Consider the following 17,756-nt stretch of genomic DNA (forward strand, 5'->3'; position numbering starts at 1 on the left):
CAACGGTCAAAGCCAGGAGGATGCTTGGATACATAAGGAGATGAATGGCCTGTAGGAAAAGGGAGATGATAATGCTGTTGTATAAGTTTCTGGTGAGGAACCATTTGGAGTATTGTATGCAATACCTTCAAAAATATATAAAGAGGATGGGGTTGTATGCAATACCTTCAAAAATATATAAAGAACATGGAGTTGGTCCAGAGAGCTGCTACAAAATTGGTTAATGACTCAGAAATGATAGAGGAAATTAAACAAGAATGTAAGACAGGTAATGTAATAATCATGGGAGACTTCAATTTCCCGGGGATAGAACCTGGGAACCTCGAACTGCGGCAAGGAGGCCAAGTGCCTGGTAGCGCTAGGGGATTGCTTCCTGGAACAAATGGTGGGAGTGCCAATGAGAGGAAATGCCACCTTGGACTTGGTCCTAAATGGCATTACGGGACCGACAAAAGAAGTAGAAGTCACAGTCCCACTGGGGACGAGCGATCATAACATGATCAACTTTAAACTTGACATCGAAAAAGGGAAACGTACCAAAACCTTAACCACGACCTTAAACTTTAAAAATGGAAGATACGATAGCATGAGAGCCATGGTGAAACAACGGCTCAAGAAAAAGATGGACAAAGTTAAAACGGTAGATCAGGCATGGTCCCTACTGAAAAATACTATCACAGAAGCACAAAATCTCTACATTCTGCGGACTTCCAAAGAAAGGAAAACTAAAGGCAAAGGAGAACCAGCATGGCTTACTAGAGAGGTGAAGGAAGCCAGAAAAGAAAAGAACGACTCCTTTAAAAAATGGAAACACACGAAAACAACCGAAGCTTGGAACAAACACAAAGATGATCAGAAGAAATGTCACAAGGCGGTGAGGGATGCCAAAAGAAGGACTAGGAGGAGAAAATAGCGCAAGAGGCCAAAAATTTTAAGCCCTTCTTTAGATACATAAAAGGAAGAAACCCCGCAAAAGAGACGGCGGGACCGCTGGATGACCAGGGAAGAAAAGGGTTCATCAAGGAAGACAAACAAATTACAGATAGACTAAATTCCTTCTTTGCATCTGTCTTTATGAAGGAGACACCGCAACAATACCAAAAGCAGTGAAAGTGTTCAAAGGAGTAATAGAGGACAGCCTCACCACAGTAGAAGTGGAAAAGCCGGTGGGGGAGGCAGGAACCATCGCAGCTGCGATTATTGAAAGGTGATAGTTTTTATTTTCAATTCTTTTAAAACCAGCAGGCTACAAAAGATCGCAGGCAGCGCGGGGTAGGCGAGAGGTAGCTCCGCCCACCCCCAGCGCGTCAGCAACAGCGCGACTCGGCTCACCCTTATAAGGGAGAGCCGCGGAGATTCAAGTAAAGCCGGTGGGGGAGGCAGGAACCACCGGAGCAGCGATTATTGAAAGGTGATAGTCTTTATTTTCAATTCTTTTAAAACCAGCAGGCTACAAAAGATCGCAGGCAGCACGGGGTAGGCGAGAGGTAGCTCCGCCCACCCCCAGCGCATCAGCAACAGCGCGACTCGGCTCACCCTTATAAGGCAGAGGGCCAACGGCGCGCGGCGAAGGCGAGCGGCAAAGGCGCTCGCCTTAGCGAGAGCGCCTTTGTGAAGACGCCTTAAGAAAGAGCCAGGAAGCAAGGCCAACAAATTAATTGAGCCCAAGTCCTTGGGTCATAAGGAGGTTATGAGCGCACACGGATCCCAGAAGATGAGCTTTCCAGTCTTCTGTACCGGCTGCAATATGTTTGAATACCTCCCCTCTGAGACTATGGCATACATTTGCAGTCGGTGCTGGGAGCTGGAAAGCCTGAAACAGCAAGTCTGGCTGCTGGAGGGAACGGTGAAGGAATCTGAAGAACTTCTCATTATTAAAGAGGAAAATCGCACGCAGGAGAGGTTGAATGTGGAATCCAGCTCTAGTGAAGAGATAGAAGAATTGGAAAAATACATTGAAGATGCCCACCTGCAGATTGTAGAGACCCCAGGGCTTGAGATAAGCAACAGATCAACCAAGGAGGATGGAACAATCGATGCAGAAAGAAACAACAATCCAATCAGCAGAAAAGATAGACCAACTGGGGACGAAACACAGATGAAAGAAAACATGACTTACACCGAGGATACAGACTTAAGACCCCCGAGGATCCTCCAACTAGAGAAGATTGGGATTATAGTAGGAGATTCCATAATAAGAAATGTGGACAGCCACATTGCAGGAGGAAGAAGGGATAGATTAGTCACCTGCCTGCCTGGTGCAAGAGTCAAGGATGTGGCCAGCAGGATCACAAGGATCATAGATGAAGCAGGGGGAAAGGAAACTGCAGTGCTCATCCATGTGGGAACCAATGATGTTTGCAGACGGAAGTATGACAGGGAAGAATTAAAGGACCAGCTCCGCTCACTTGGAAGGCAGTTGAAGGTCGAAGAGGTGAAGGTGGCTTTCTCAGAAATCCTTCCGGTACCGAGAGCGGACGCTACGAGACAGGATGAACTGAGAGCTGTGAATGCCTGGATGAGGCGTTGGTGCGAGGAAGAGGGTTTTGACTTCGTGCGAAACTGGAATACATTCTGGGGAAAGAGCGGGTAATATAGAAAGGACGGACTTCACCTAGCCAAACAAGGAGCGAGAGTTCTGGCTGAGAACATAAGGAAGTTCATTGAGAAGGCTTTAAACTAAAGATCAGGGGAGAGCCGACAGTCGACAGCCGGTCGATGGCCCGGACACCAGGATATCCTAAGGAGGTAACTCAAAGCAATCATACAGATATAGGGCATGAATATAAGGACACTACAGGAGGTAATGAAAGGGATCAGTTGGACACAAGAAAGGATGTGTGGACCACTAAATCCAGTAACTTAGCACTAACTGAACTTAAATGTATGTACATGATTGCCAGAAGCTTAGGAAACAAAATGGGAGAGCTGGAAGAGTTAGCAAGTAGACAACATCCGGATATGATAAGAATAACAGAAACATGGTGGAATGAAGAAAATGAATGGGACACAGCATTACAAGGATATAAACTATACAGAAGAGATAGGACAGGGCAGAAAGGGGGAGGTATTGCCCTATATGTCCAAGAAGAAATAGAGTCTGTTAGAGAAGGAGAGACAGAAGCAAATGGAAAACTAGAATCACTCTGGATAAAGATTCCTGGACATAAAGAGGCTCACACACAATTCGGCCTCTATTATCGTCCACCGGGACAGACTGAGGAAACAGACAAAGAAATGATGGAGGAAATTATTCGTGGATGCAAATCAGGCAATGTGACGATCATGGGAGACTTTAACTTTCCGGGGATAAACTGGAATTTGGGAACGTCAAACTGCGGCAAGGAGATAAAATTCTTGGAAATGATAGGAGATTGCTTCATGGAGCAAATGGTAGGAGAACCAACAAGAGGAAGTGCAGTCCTGGACTTGGTCATAAATGGAATTTCAGGAAGAGCGACTGATGTAAAAGTTAAGGCCCCGATAGGGACAAGTGATCACAATATGATCTATTTTACCATTAGCATCGGAAAGGGGAAACCAATCAAGAATAAAGCCACGACCTTTAACTTCAGAAAAGGCAATTATGACAGCATGAGATCCATGGTTAGAAAACGGCTCAAGAAGAACAAAGCAGAAATCCAGACAGTTGATCAAGCATGGTCTCTGCTGAAAAACACCATCACAGAAGCACAGAATCTTCACATACCGAAGATATCTAAAGGAAGGCGAAAGAAGAACAAAGGAGAACCAGCGTGGTTATCAAAAGAGGTGAAAGATGCAGTGAGGGAGAAGAGGAACTCGTTTAAAAAATGGAAACGAGAAAAAACATCAGAGGCCTGGAACTGTCACAAAAGAGATCAGAAAAAGTGTCATAAAGTGGTAAAAGATGCCAAAAAAGTCTATGAAGAAAAGATAGCACAGGAAACCAAAAACTTCAAGCCCTTTTTTAGATATATAAAAGGTAAGAAACCAGCAAGAGAGGTAGTGGGCCCTCTCGACGATCAAGGAAAGAAAGGGGCAATTAAGGAGGATAAACAAGTTGCCGATAGGTTAAATTCATTCTTTGCCTCTGTCTTCACAAATGAGGACATTTCAACAGTGCCAGACACAGGAAAGATATTTACCGGAGGCATAGAAGAAAGACTCACAACAGTAAATGTGACGTTGGACATGATATACTTTCAGATTGACAAACTGAAAAGCGACAAATCCCCTGGACCGGATGGAATTCACCCGAGGGTATTAAAGGAACTTAAGGTCGAAATTGGTGAATTGTTACAATCTGTGGCTAATATGTCAATTAGAACCGGGCAAATACCAGAAGACTGGAGGATAGCAAATGTTATCCCAATTTTCAAAAAAGGATCAAGAGGTGATCCATGGAACTATCGACCTGTGAGCCTCACTTCGGTTCCTGGGAAGATAATTGAAACACTGATTAAAGACAACATTGTACAACATTTGGAGGATTACAACCTAATAAGGGCTAGTCAACACGGATTCAGGAAAGGGAAGTCATGTTTGACAAATTTACTACAATTCTTTGATTAAGTGAACAAACAAGTGGATAGTGGAGATTCAGTGGACATAGTTTATTTGGACTTCCAGAAAGCGTTTGACAATGTTCCGCATGCAAGGCTTATGAAGAAACTACTAAGCCATGGAGTAGGAGGAGAAGTGCACAGATGGATCGGCAAGTGGTTGGAGAACAGAAAGCAGAGGGTTAACATAAATGGGAAATTCTCGGACTGGGAGAGGGTGACTAGCGGAGTGCCCCAGGGCTCGGTTCTTGGGCCTATCTTGTTCAATATTTTTATAAATGACCTGGAGGAGGAAACAACTTGCAATATAATAAAGTTTGCAGACGATACAAAACTGTCGGGCTGTTGACTCTCAAAGGGACTACGAGGAACTCCAGAAGGATTTGAACAAGCTAGAAGCATGGGCAACAAAGTGGCAGATGAATTTTAACATAAACAAATGCAAGGTGATGCATCTAGTTAAAAAAACAAAGAACACAAGTATAAGATGTTGGGGGTGACATTAGCAAAATGTGAACAAGAAAGGGATTTGGGGGTACTGATTGACAGAACCCTATAGCCTTCAGCACAATGTGCGGCGGCGGCGAAGAAAGAAAACAGGATGTTGGGCATGATTAAGAAGGGGATTACGAGTAGATCGGAAGATGTAATAATGCCACTTTATGGAGCAATGGTCAGACTGCAATTGGAATACTGTGTCCAACACTGGTCTCCATACCTCAAGAAAGATATAATTCTGCTGGAAAGGGTACAGAGGAGAGCCACGAAACTTGTCAAGGGATTGGAGAAATTGAGCTACAAAGAGCGCCTTAGGAAATTGGGATTATTTGCCCTCGAGCAGAGAAGACTGAGAGGGGATTTAATAGAGACTTTTAAAATAATAAAGGGATTTGATAAAATCGACCAAGAAGAAGCATTGCTAACTTTTTCGGAGGTGACACGGACAAGAGGTCACAGACTGAAACTGAGTGGCAGCAGGTTCAGGACGAATATCAGGAAGTTCTTTTTTACACAGTGCGTGCTGGGAATTTGGAATGCTCTCCTGGAGGATGTTGTGACAGAGACTACTGTTCTGGGATTCAAGCGCAAGTTGGATGCACACCTTCTTGCAAATTGTATTGAAGGCTATGGTATATCTGGGTCTCCAATCAGGAGTACCTAAATGGGCCGCCGCGTGTGCTTATCACCGGACTGGATGGACCTCGGTCTGATCCGGTGAGGGCTTTTCTTATGTTCTTATGACTTGGACCAGATATAATACCAGATCGATAATCTTAAAAGTGACAAATCCCCTGGACCTGGGAGGAGAACTGGGCAACTAGAGACCTGTGAGTCTTACATCTGTCCCTGAAAAGATGGTTGAAGCACTGATTAAAGATAGCATAGTCTGGCACATGGATACACACGACCTGATGAGAGCCAGTCAACATGGCTTCAGGAAAGGGAAATCATGTTTGATGAATTTGCTTCAATTTTTTGAGACCGTGAACAAACAAATTGATAGTGGAGAACCGGTGGACATAATATACTTGGACTTCCAGAAAGCGTTCGATAAGGTTCCACATGAAAGACTTCTCAGGAAACTACAAAGCCATGGAAAAGAAAGAGATATACTAAGATGGATAGGCAAATGGCTGGAGAACAGAAAGCAGAGAGTGGGCATAAATGGGAAGTTCTCAGACTGGGAGAAAGTGACTAGCGGTGTGCCCCAGGGCTCGGTGCTTGGGCCCATCTTATTTAATATTTTTATCAATGATCTAGAAGAAGGAACATCCAGTGAGATCATCAAGTTTGCAGACGACGCAAAGCTATGCCGGGCAATCAGATCGCAGAAGGATAGCGAGGAACTCCAGAGTGACGTGTCAGTTAGAGAAATGGGCAGAGAAATGGCAGATGAAATTTAATGTGGAAAAGTGCAAAGTAATGAATTTAGGCAGAAAGAACAAGGAACATGAGTATAGAATGTCAGGTGCAACTCTGGGTAAGAGCGAACAAGAAAAGGACCTGCATTTATTGATAGATAGGACCCTGAAACCATTGGCACAAAGCGCGGCAGCGGCAAAGAAAGCAAATAGAATGTTAGGCATGATAAAGAAAGGAATCATGAGTAGATAGGAGAAAGTTATAATGCCGCTTTATAGAGCAATGGTCAGACCACACTTGGAATACTATGTCCAACATTGGTCTCCCAACCTAAAGAAGGTTATAAAACTGCTGGAGAGGGTGCAGAGACGAGTAACGAAGCTAATAAAAGGTATGGAGAACTTGGAATATGAGGAACGACTTAAGAGACTGGGATTGTTCTCCCTTGAGAAAAGGAGACTGCGAGGGGATATGATCGAGACTTTCAAAATACTGAAAGGAACTGACAAAATAGAGCAGGAAAAAAAATTATTTACAATGTCCAATGTGACATGGACAAGAGGACATGGACTGAAGCTAAGGGGGGACAAGTCCAGGACAAATATCAGGAAGTTCTGCTTCACGCAACGAGTGGTGGACACCTGGATTGCTCTCCCAAAGGAGGTTATTGTGGAATCCACCGTTCTAGGATTTAAAAGCAAACTAGATGCACATCTCCTTACGAGAGGCATAGAGTACACCTGGCTGGGCCTCCACGTGTGCGGATCGCCGGACTTGATGAACCGATCTGATCCGGAGATGGCAGTTCTTATGTTCTTATGTTGTCATAAATCATATGGGGACAGACTTTTAAGAGTCTTTAATATATATACTCTGGAGTAGTGCTGCCCGATTACCAATTCAAATCGATTCATTGATTTGAATTGGGTGAATCGATTTTGTTTTTAAAAAAAAAAATCGCCCTTGCCAATTTGGTTACCAACCCTCCCCCTCTTTGCCTCCTAAATCAGGAGCGGCAGCGCTGCCTCTTGCTGGATTGTCGTTGCCTCACTGCTTTAGGGAGTGAGGGGGTTGGGTCAGTCGGGAAGTGCTGCCTTGGCCCTTTGCAGCGTCCTCCGGCTTGCCCCCTAACTTCCCCGCTCTTACCTTAAGATAATCGGCAGCCTGCAGAGAGGATCACAGTGCTGAAGCGATCTTTACAGGCTGCCGTCGTCCTCAGCACCACGTTCGCTCTGTTGCAATCCTGCACCTGATGTCAGAGGAGGGGCGGGTCTGCAGTAGAGCAAACGTGGTGCTGAGGATGACTGCAGCCTGTAAAGATTGCTACAGCACTGCGATCCTTTCTGCAGGCTGCCGATTATCTTAAGGTAAGAGTGGGAGGCCAGGGGGAACATGCAGGCCTTCAGGGGTGCCAGGCTTTTGGGGTAATGCAACCTTCTGGGGGTGCAGGCCATCAGGAGGTGTGCAGGCTTTTGGTGAGGGGGGCCCCGCATTTAGAAGTACACATAGGGAGGGAGGGAATGGGGGTTCAAAGAGGCGTGCATATACCAGAATAAATAATGGGTCTAAAAACAGAGGAGAGGAAGAGAGATGTGGACAATGGGATTTAGGGAGGGAAGGAACAGAAAGGGAAAGAAGTTCGACACAAAGGATGGTGTGGAGGGGGATATAGATACTTAATAGGAGGGTAGTTGGGAAGAGAAAGGATGAGCTGTGGACCCAGGGGTGATGGGGAAGGAGGGAGAAATGCTGGATGAAAGGGATCTGGGGATGGTGGGGTCCATCGCTGCAGCTGCAGGGATGGAGACAAAAAAAAGGAAAGATTGCAGATCTCTGGGGGAGGGAAGGGATGGAAAATGGATGGTTAGCACCGAGAAAGAAGAAAATGGCAAATGGGCAGGAGACCCTGGCAAGCAAGTTATTAGAAGACAACCAAAGCATGGGACCAACTTGATTTGAATAGTGACCAGACACAAAAGGTAGAAAAATAATTTTATTTTCTGTTTTGTGATTTCAATATGTCAGATTTGAAATGTGTATCCTGCCAGAGCTGGTATTAGACCATGAACGTTAGCTAGTATTTAACAGAGAGAGGAAAAGTCTTTTTTGTTTGTTTATTTTATTTATATCACAGCACCAGTGTGGGTAGGAGAGGGCAAAGGGAGTGAGGAGGCTATAAAATAAACCCACCAGGATGTTTGAAAAAAACAAACAAAAAAAAAACCAAAAACCCACCAAATTGGGCAGGAAAATTGAATCGAAAAATCAATTCAATAGGCTGAATCGAATTGAAATTTTTTTCCCTGAATCGGGCAGCACTACTCTGGAGGAAAGACAGGAGAGAAGGGATATGATAGAGACGTATAAATATCTCCATGGCATTAATGTACAGGAGGTGAGTCTTTTTTCAAATGAAGGAAAACTCTAGAAGGAGAGGGTATAGGATGAAATTAAGAGGTGATAAGCTCTGGAGTAAATGTAAGAAAGAGAAGGTGATGCATATGAAGATTATATCTGAATACAAGATAGCATGTGGGATCTCTTAGGTAGACTGAATGGGTCATTTCGCCGTTAATCTGCCATCATGTTTCTATGTTTCTAAGATAACATACTACCTGAGACCAACATTGCTCTGAAGAACATGAAGGTCAATTTTCTATAATCACTGGAATAGGCAGTTCTTGGAGAGTATTTATATTGTAAGGCTGTTACATTTTACAGCAAGTAGTTGTGATGCAACAAGAAAAATGCAGAATAACAATTTTGTTGAAAGCAGCAATTGTATTAAGTTAATCATTTTTACATAATAAGTAATAAGGAGGGGTAGAAAAATATAAGGTTAGTAGATATAGGATTCACAGGCATCAATTTCCTGTTTTAATGTGCTTACATCGCGAAGATGGTTACGTGGGATGGAGGAGAAGCATGAAGCTCAGGTATAAGATCAGATTGATGTTACTTAGTAATATGCTAAACGATAACTAATCATGGGGCCCAATAAACCAAACTCATGTTACTTAATCAGTGGAATCTGTCTAATGGTTACACAGGTGTCAGTGAGTCCCTAGACAGCTCAGAGGGAACTTTGAGATATTTGCAGGTATATATTGTTACTATTTCGTGGAAATAGGGTGCCAAATATTTCTCATTGCAAAGTGTAGACTAGGATGAGAGCTGTTAAATCATTTGCTCAACAATAGATTTTACAATAAGGATATTTAACATGATTTGAGTCAGTCAGGACCAGGTAAGACGAGGGTGAAAAAATTATTGCAAGAAGGAAGTGAAAGGCAGAGAGTTAAAGTCGAAGAACTAGAAGTGAAATAAAAAACAAGTCATAGACCCCATTGGTCTAGTCAGAAACCCAAGGAGTAGGACCTTAGTGTATTTAGCAAATATTTAAAAAGAGGAGATTCATGCACAGCCAGTTGAAAGGATTCCAAGTAGAGAAGATCCCTAGGCCATTAATTCAAATTCACTTGTTCTTCACTCACTTTCACATTAAATATATCTCCTTTATTTTCAGAATGGTGGATATACCAAAATGCACCAGATATTCCATCTCAATTTGTAACTGGTGAGTGTCTAAAATAATACTGTTGAGAAATATTGGCAACTGCTGAGATATAGGATGTAATAAGCTCAATATAGCATAAGACGATATTTGGTACTTCTATGTGTGTTAGCAATCATATTTCGTACACCTACACATAAGTGCAGTCAATTAAGCAGTAAGGCCCCCCTCAATCAATTGTTTTAAGTCTGGGCTGAAACTAACATTTTATATAGAGTAAGTTTAGACATGCCATGGAAGAGGTGCAGAAGCCAATGGAAAAATTTAGGCCTGCCCACCCCATACCCAGACACCCTGAATTTGTGCATACGGCTATCTCCATGCATGATATATCATCCCTATCTATACCAGTGTATCAAATTGGGTTAACAAACCAATTATAAATGTAATATGACAGATAGTAATCCAAAATAAAGCAACATTTAATGAACACATCTTCAATGAAGATAATGAAGACATTTACCTCCAAATTCTGTAAATGGCACTAAAAATTGTGCATTTAATTTAATTAGCGCTGATAATTGGGCCCTAACTGAATTAGTGTTAATTGGCATTAAATTTAGTTGTATATTTTTATGTGCTGAGTATCATGTGCAAATGTTACACATGGCTTCAAAAAGGGGGTGCAGCAATGGAAGGGTCATGGGCAGATACAGGGCTTTTCTGTAATTTTTGTGCACTGTAATACAATAAGGGGATCTGTGCTGTATTTAGCCATAAGGATTTACACCAGGGTGCAGTTGGTATAAATCCTCACATCTAAAGTTAGTCACAGACCCTGGCGTTAAGCACTATTCTATAAATGACACCTACCTTTGAGTGCCATTTATATACAAGCACTTAGGGGGGAATTCTATAACCAGTGCCTAAGTTAATTGAAAAATGCCCTCACAAATGGCAAAATACAGCAGTGTTTAAGCGTCTATCAATGCATAAAAAGGTATCTGCTAGCTGCTTTAGGCCCCAGAATGTCAAAGTAGGCATGTCCAATGCCGAAAGTGGCGTTAAGCGGACTAAAGTTTCATGGCAAGATAGGCAGCTGAAATGTAGACCCAGAAAACCCTTAAATCTAGCGGTAAGTATCTGAAGAAAATAACCAGAGCAATCTCTCTGCTGCCTGTCACTCAGTTAGACCAGTTGACTGCCCCTGACATTACTCCTAAGCATTCTAAATTTATGTCCTCTAATTTTACCACCCATATGTCTCTAGAAGAGGTTTGTTTCAATGTTAATATCTTACAGACATTTAAGTACTTGAATCATATCATTTCTCTCTCTCTCTCTCCTTTTTTCCAGTGTACACATATTCAAGTCTTCCAATCTCTTCTTATATGTCTTAAGGCACAAACCCTGTACAATTTTTTGACACCATGCTCTGAACCACCTCAAGTCTTTTTACATCTTGGTAGAGATATGGCCTCCAAAACTTGACACAGTACAGCTAGTGGGACCACACCAACAATTTGTTCAGGAGCATCAACACCCACTTTTCGATCAACATTTTTTTAGAGATCAACATTTTTTTTATTTTTGCCACTGCTACCTTTATGCCCAGATATTCAATACCAGTTCAAGGCCATTTTGAATATTCAGGAGGCATACATAGCCAAATAAAACTAGGCCAGTTAAAAGTGATATACAGCACTTAACTGACTAATGTATATCCTATAAAGTAGGACTGTGTTGTATATGGTCCTATTTATGTGTTATGTTAGCCAGTGAATTGCTAAAAATTGCACTTAAACGGCAAATTGCTGACTCCACCCCAGGAAAACCCACCAAATAGCTAGTTTCAGCTATTAACTGGGCTTTTATGGCAGCATTATCCAGTTAAGTGTTCTTGCATATGCCTGGCTAGCCCTAAAAAGTAGTATAAAATGCTGGGAGCCTCTACTGGCCATTTATATCATTTTATTTTTTTCTTTAGCAACATTTTACATAAATACACTTTCATTCTAAGTTGGGAGAGAAAGGAATAGATTATTTGAATGTATGCATTACATGTAAGTACTCACTCTTTTTTTTAAATTCTGAATACGTCTGTTATATTTTTACAGATGGACTTATGGGAACGGAATTCATCGCAGCTTTCATGTCTAATTACAATCAGAAAATTCAAGGCAATTGCACACTGTTGATCACTGGCTACCATCCTGGCACACAGTTCACCATCTTTGTCAGAAACACTAATTTTAAGAGAGATGGCACTGTAGGGCCCATGGAAACAATATCAGTTCCTATAACCATACCTGTAGAGCTTACTGAAACAGGCATCTTCTCAAAATCTATCATAATAAACGCTAATAATCCAATTATTTTGGTGTCAATAAACTATAAAGAAGACTCTCTTGCTAGTGCTGCAATGTATCCAGTGCAAAATTTAGGCAATGAATACTATATAGTCACTCCAAGTGGTGAACCAGGAGGGAATATGAAAGAATTTACAGTTGCAACGTATGGCTCTCTTAACACAATTAACATATACCTTCAAGGCCCTGTGACTTTTCAGCACAAAATTTTCCCTGCTGGGAGCAAACTGAGTATTAATCTACAGCCTTATGAAGTAGTCCAGATACAAAGTTCCCAAGACTTGACTGGTACTAGAATCGTGTCTCAGAAGCCTGTGGCTGTACTGAGCGGACACAGCTGTTTTGGCAAGGGCCCTCGATGTAACCATATATATCAACAGCTCAAACCAGTCTTCAATTGGGGTTTCGTTTTCTGCATCCCACCTTTCTCCTTTCAGTCAAACGGTGTAGTGCTAGTAATTGCTAGCAAAAACACTGAGCTGGATTATTCAATTGGACCAGGCAGAGGAACTAAGGATTTGAAACCTGGTCAGGCTATGCGAATTGAATTTACAGGTCCAGAAGCCATCTTTCTCAGGGCCAATACTGCAATTGAGGTAGCATATTACAGTTCTGGAGGGACTTGGGATGGAAAGACATTTGATTCTTTCTTAATGGATATTCCTGATGTTGCAACCTACTGTACATCTTACATGATCTTTGGACATCAATTATTAGCTACCAATTATGTAATGATAATAGCCAAGGTTTCAGCTACCTCTAAATTCCTGATTGATGGACAATTGATAAGCAAAATCCAATGGAAAATCATTGCAGGATCAGACTATGTTTTTGGAGAAATTAAATATGGCACCAGGTCCAGTTTTCTTACTGTACAACATCCCACGCTTCCATTTGGACTCCTGAGTTTTGGTTTCTCAGATAAAATCAGCTTTGCGCCTCCTGTGATGTGTACTGGCTGTAAGTAGACCCATGACACTGCTGAACAAATGAAAATGTTATGTTGAGAAGGATGTAGCATTACCCAGCTATTTCCAAAGACTGAAATTTGTCCCTAAAGGGTCCCTAGGCTGTGAAGGCACATAGGTGCATATGTTGTGCCTCTTTTAGAACAGTAATATTCCCAAATTCTATACATCAAACTTAAAATTGTGCCTACAAATGTGAGTACATGTCCAATTTGTGGATGTGGTTTAATTGAATAATAAACCAATTAGCATTGATAGTTGGGCACTAATAATTATTGGTGCTAATTGGCAAGAAGTTGAATTTACATGTTCATCTTCCTAGTTGGTATTCGATAAAGATGTGTAGGCAAATTCTTAAAAAGGGAGCATGGCTAAGGGAGGTTCAAGGGTGGGTAGAGGGCTTTTCTAGCATTTGTGTAAAGTGTTAGGATTTATACCAGCTTTCTAAAATTGTCTACCCATACACACATTTGCACTTGCTATTTTATGCTCATAGGTTTCAAAATTCAAATGTATGCCTGTAAATCTAAACCACCCCTCAAATCTGCTTCTGGAAATGTCTGTGTGTGACACAGGCAAAAGTATACAGGAAATGGCTTTATGTGCATTCTTTTACAGACATAAATGCTGGGCAATTTTATAACAACCCAGTTCATCCCATAAAACTTTTTTTTTTTATGCACAGAAATAGCTTTTAAAGTTATTCACTATGGAGCTCATAATCAAAACTTAAATTTTTTTTGCTTCAGAATAAAATAGTATTGCAACTGTGTTGATAAGTGTTTAGAAATAGAAATGGTGATCCTTTTATTGGATTAATTTTAATACAGAGACCAAATTCTCCTAACTCAGGTCAGGACAGAATACTCTAACAGCAGTATACTTTACTGACCTAAGGAAAGAGGGTTTGATCTCTGAAAGCTAATTTTAAAATGTATTAGTCCAATAAAATGGTATTATCTTATTGTCCAATTTTTGTTTTATTTTTATTTGTTAATTTGTAAAGTGATTTGTTATTGGATGGAGCAAGCTACCCAGATGCTGCAGGATTTGGAGTGCCCTGCATGGAAAAAAAAGATGAATAGGAGACAGCCTAAGGGATTTTGGGGCTGTAAAAGCTGAAAACCCCCAAGCCTCAGCTGAGGAGGGTCTAGAAGCATTAGAAAGCACATTTGGCACTGCAGAAAGTGGGCCTGACCTGCATTTTTTATTTACCGTATTTTCACGCATATAACGCGCGCGTTATACACGTTTTTACCTACCGCGCATACCCCTCGCGCGTTATATGCGTGAGCGCGGTATACAAAAGTTTTAAAACATAGTTCCCACCCCGCCCGACGCCCGATTCACCCTCCCAGCAGGACCACTCGCACCCCCACCCCGAACGACCACTCGCACGCGCTCCCACCCGCACCCGCATCCACGATCGGAGCAAGAGGGAGCCCAAGCCCTCTTGCCCGGCCGACTCCCCGACGTCCGATACATCCCCCCCCCCCCCGGCAGGACCACTCGCACCCCCACCCCGAACGACCGCTCGCACGCGCTCCCACCCGCACCCGCATCCACGATCGGAGCAAGAGGGAGCCCAAGCCCTCTTGCCCGGCCGACTCCCCGACGTCCGATACATCCCCCCCCCCGGCAGGACCACTCGCACCCCCACCCCGAAGGACCGCCGACTTCCCGACAATATCGGGCCAGAAGGGAGCCCAAACCCTCCTGGCCATGGCGACCCCCTAACCCCACCCCGCACTACATTACGGGCAGGAGGGATCCCAGGCCCTCCTGCCCTCGACGCAAACCCCCCCTCCCCCCCAACGACCGTCCCCCCCCAAGAACCTCCGACCGCCCCCCAGCCGACCCGCGATCCCCCTGGCGACCCCCACGACCCCCCCACCCCCCTTCCCCGTACCTTTGGTAGTTGGCCGGACAGACGGGAGCCAAACCCGCCTGTCCGGCAGGCAGCCAACGAAGGAATGAGGCCGGATTGGCCCATCCATCCTAAAGCTCCGCCTACTGGTGGGGCCTAAGGCGCGTGGGCCAATCAGAATAGGCCCTGGAGCCTTAGGTCCCACCTGGGGGCGCGGCCTGAGGCACATGGGCCCAACCCGACCATGTGCCTCAGGCCGCGCCCCCAGGTGGGACCTAAGGCTCCAGGGCCTATTCTGATTGGCCCACGCGCCTTAGGCCCCACCAGTAGGCGGAGCTTTAGGATAGATGGGCCAATCCGGCCTCATTCCTTCGTTGGCTGCCTGCCGGACAGGCGGGTTTGGCTCCCGTCTGTCCGGCCAACTACCAAAGGTACGGGGAAGGGGGGTGGGGGGGTCGTGGGGGTCGCCAGGGGGGTCGCGGGTCGGCTGGGGGGGCGGTCGGAGGTTCTTGGGGGGGGGCGGTCGTTGGGGGGGAGGGGGGTTTGCGTCGAGGGCAGGAGGGCCTGGGATCCCTCCTGCCCGTAATGTAGTGCGGGGTGGGGTTAGGGGGTCGCCGTGGCCAGGAGGGTTTGGGCTCCCTTCTGGCCCAACTACCAAAGGTACGGGGAAGGGGGGTGGGGGGGTCGTGGGGGTCGCCAGGGTGGTCGCGGGTCGGCTGGGGGGGCGGTCGTTGGGGGGAGGGGGGTTTGCGTCGAGGGCAGGAGGGCCTGGGATCCCTCCTGCCCGTAATGTAGTGCGGGGTGGGGTTAGGGGGTCGCCGTGGCCAGGAGGATTTGGGCTCCCTCCTGGCCCGATATTGTTGGGGAATCGGCGGTCCTTCGGGGGGAGGGATGTATCGGACGTCGGGGGGGGGGCATCAGGCTTTCAGGATGGGGACAGACCTTCAAGGGGGGACAGTGCACGGAAGTCAGGGGGGGTGAACGGAGAGTCGGGACAGCGCACGGAAAGTCGGGGCAGTGCACGGAAGTCAGGGGGGGGTGAACGGAGAGTCGGGACAGCGCACGGAAAGTCGGGGCAGTGCACGGAAGTCAGGGGGGGTGAACGGAGAGTCGGGACAGCGCACGGAGAGGCGGGGCAGTGCACGGAAGTCAGGGGGGTGAACGGAGAGTCGGGCAGCATGCGCGGTATAATCGTGAGCGCGTTATACCAAAGTTTTTGTGCTTATCATCGTGATTTCTGCGCGCTATACACGTGTGCGCGTTTTATACGGGTACGTGTTATTTGCGTGAAAATACGGTAGACGCAGGGTAAAAAAACTTTCAGATTATCCCTGAAATCTAGAAGGAGAGTAGTTAGAAAAGAGGGTCTACCACCCTCAAGAAAAAGCTCAGCCATGATAGAACAACTAGTAAGAGGTGCTTCTCATGCTGACAGAATGATCTTGCACCTGAGGCTCAATGACAGGAAAACAAACCCTCCTGAGATTTTATAGTTGCTCAAAAAGATCAGAGATTAAGAGGAGCAGGAGGCTCTCTGAGGACAACAGAACTTGAATCTTCACAATCTTCCCACCTCTTCAGTCTAGCTAATAATACAAGTGACTGCAGAAGACTCACACAATTGCAGCAGGTGACAGCCCAAATATTTCTAACATAGTAAATGGCAGCAGATAAGAACCTGAACGGTCTATCCAGTCTACCCAATAGTTACATGCATTATACATTCATGATTAAATTACATTGTCTTTTATCTTTGATATTTCTGGCCATAGTCCATAAAGCCTGTCTGATACCGCCCTTTAGTTCCAATCATTGGAGTTGCCGTCGAAGCTCACTCCTGCCTATTCAAACCATCTTGTCGTGCATGGGATACACACAGTAAAAGTCCAACTAGCACAGTCCTCACGTTCCAAACTACTGGAGATCACGTTAAAGCCCTCTCTAGTCCATCCTAAACCAAATGGGACACAGACCATGCAAGTCTGCCCAGTATCGGCCTTAGTTCTTCAATTTATATCCTTCATTTTCTAATTAGAGATTCTTTGTGCTCATCCCACGCTTTTTTGAATTTCATCACTGCTTTCATTTCCACCACCTCCCTCGGGAGGGCATTCCAGGCATCAACCACCCTCTCTGTGAAAAAGAATTTCCTAACATTAATCCTACCTCTACCACCCCGCAACCTGTTATGCTGGTATTCTAGAAAGGTTGCTGGGGTACCATTTTCTCTGTTGGTAATATCATTTATGCATGAGGATTCAATTTCTGTTGTCCACGGAGAACAGCTACTATAGGTAAGTAACCTGGTTTGACATGTGTAAATGAGAGCCCTGTCTGTGTTCCACCCATGCTCTGCCCCATGTATGTCCCTCCGCCTTGTAAATACACAATAAGGGGCTCATTGTTTAAAAAAGATAGACATCCAAAAGACAGCATAAACCAGCACATGGACGACTTACTAGCTAAAATGACCAAGTGGTCATTTTCAAAACTGACTTTCTAGATGTCTTTCTAGTCATTTTGTCTCCAGTGCATCTAAATCTTAAAGGGGCATGTTTAAAGGCGTGTTTTAGGTGGGATTAGCACTTGGACATTTTACAGTTATAATCAAACATTTTACAAAACGTTTTG

General features: G+C 44.4%; 1 protein-coding gene across 1 annotated transcript in view; it reads left to right on the forward strand.

Annotated features, from left to right (window-relative positions):
- The window catches only part of LOC117368880, a 499,867-nt gene that overhangs the window by 194,606 nt on the left and 287,505 nt on the right, over positions 1 to 17,756 (forward strand). Inside the window, exons 17-18 of the mRNA XM_033962624.1 lie at positions 9,934 to 9,984; positions 12,039 to 13,250. Of these exons, the coding sequence (XP_033818515.1) occupies positions 9,934 to 9,984; positions 12,039 to 13,250 (1,263 nt within the window). The remainder of the gene's footprint in view (positions 1 to 9,933; positions 9,985 to 12,038; positions 13,251 to 17,756) is intronic.

The sequence above is a fragment of the Geotrypetes seraphini genome, chromosome 11, assembly GCF_902459505.1.
Source record: "Geotrypetes seraphini chromosome 11, aGeoSer1.1, whole genome shotgun sequence".
In the NCBI taxonomy this organism is placed as follows: Eukaryota; Metazoa; Chordata; class Amphibia; order Gymnophiona; family Dermophiidae; genus Geotrypetes; species Geotrypetes seraphini.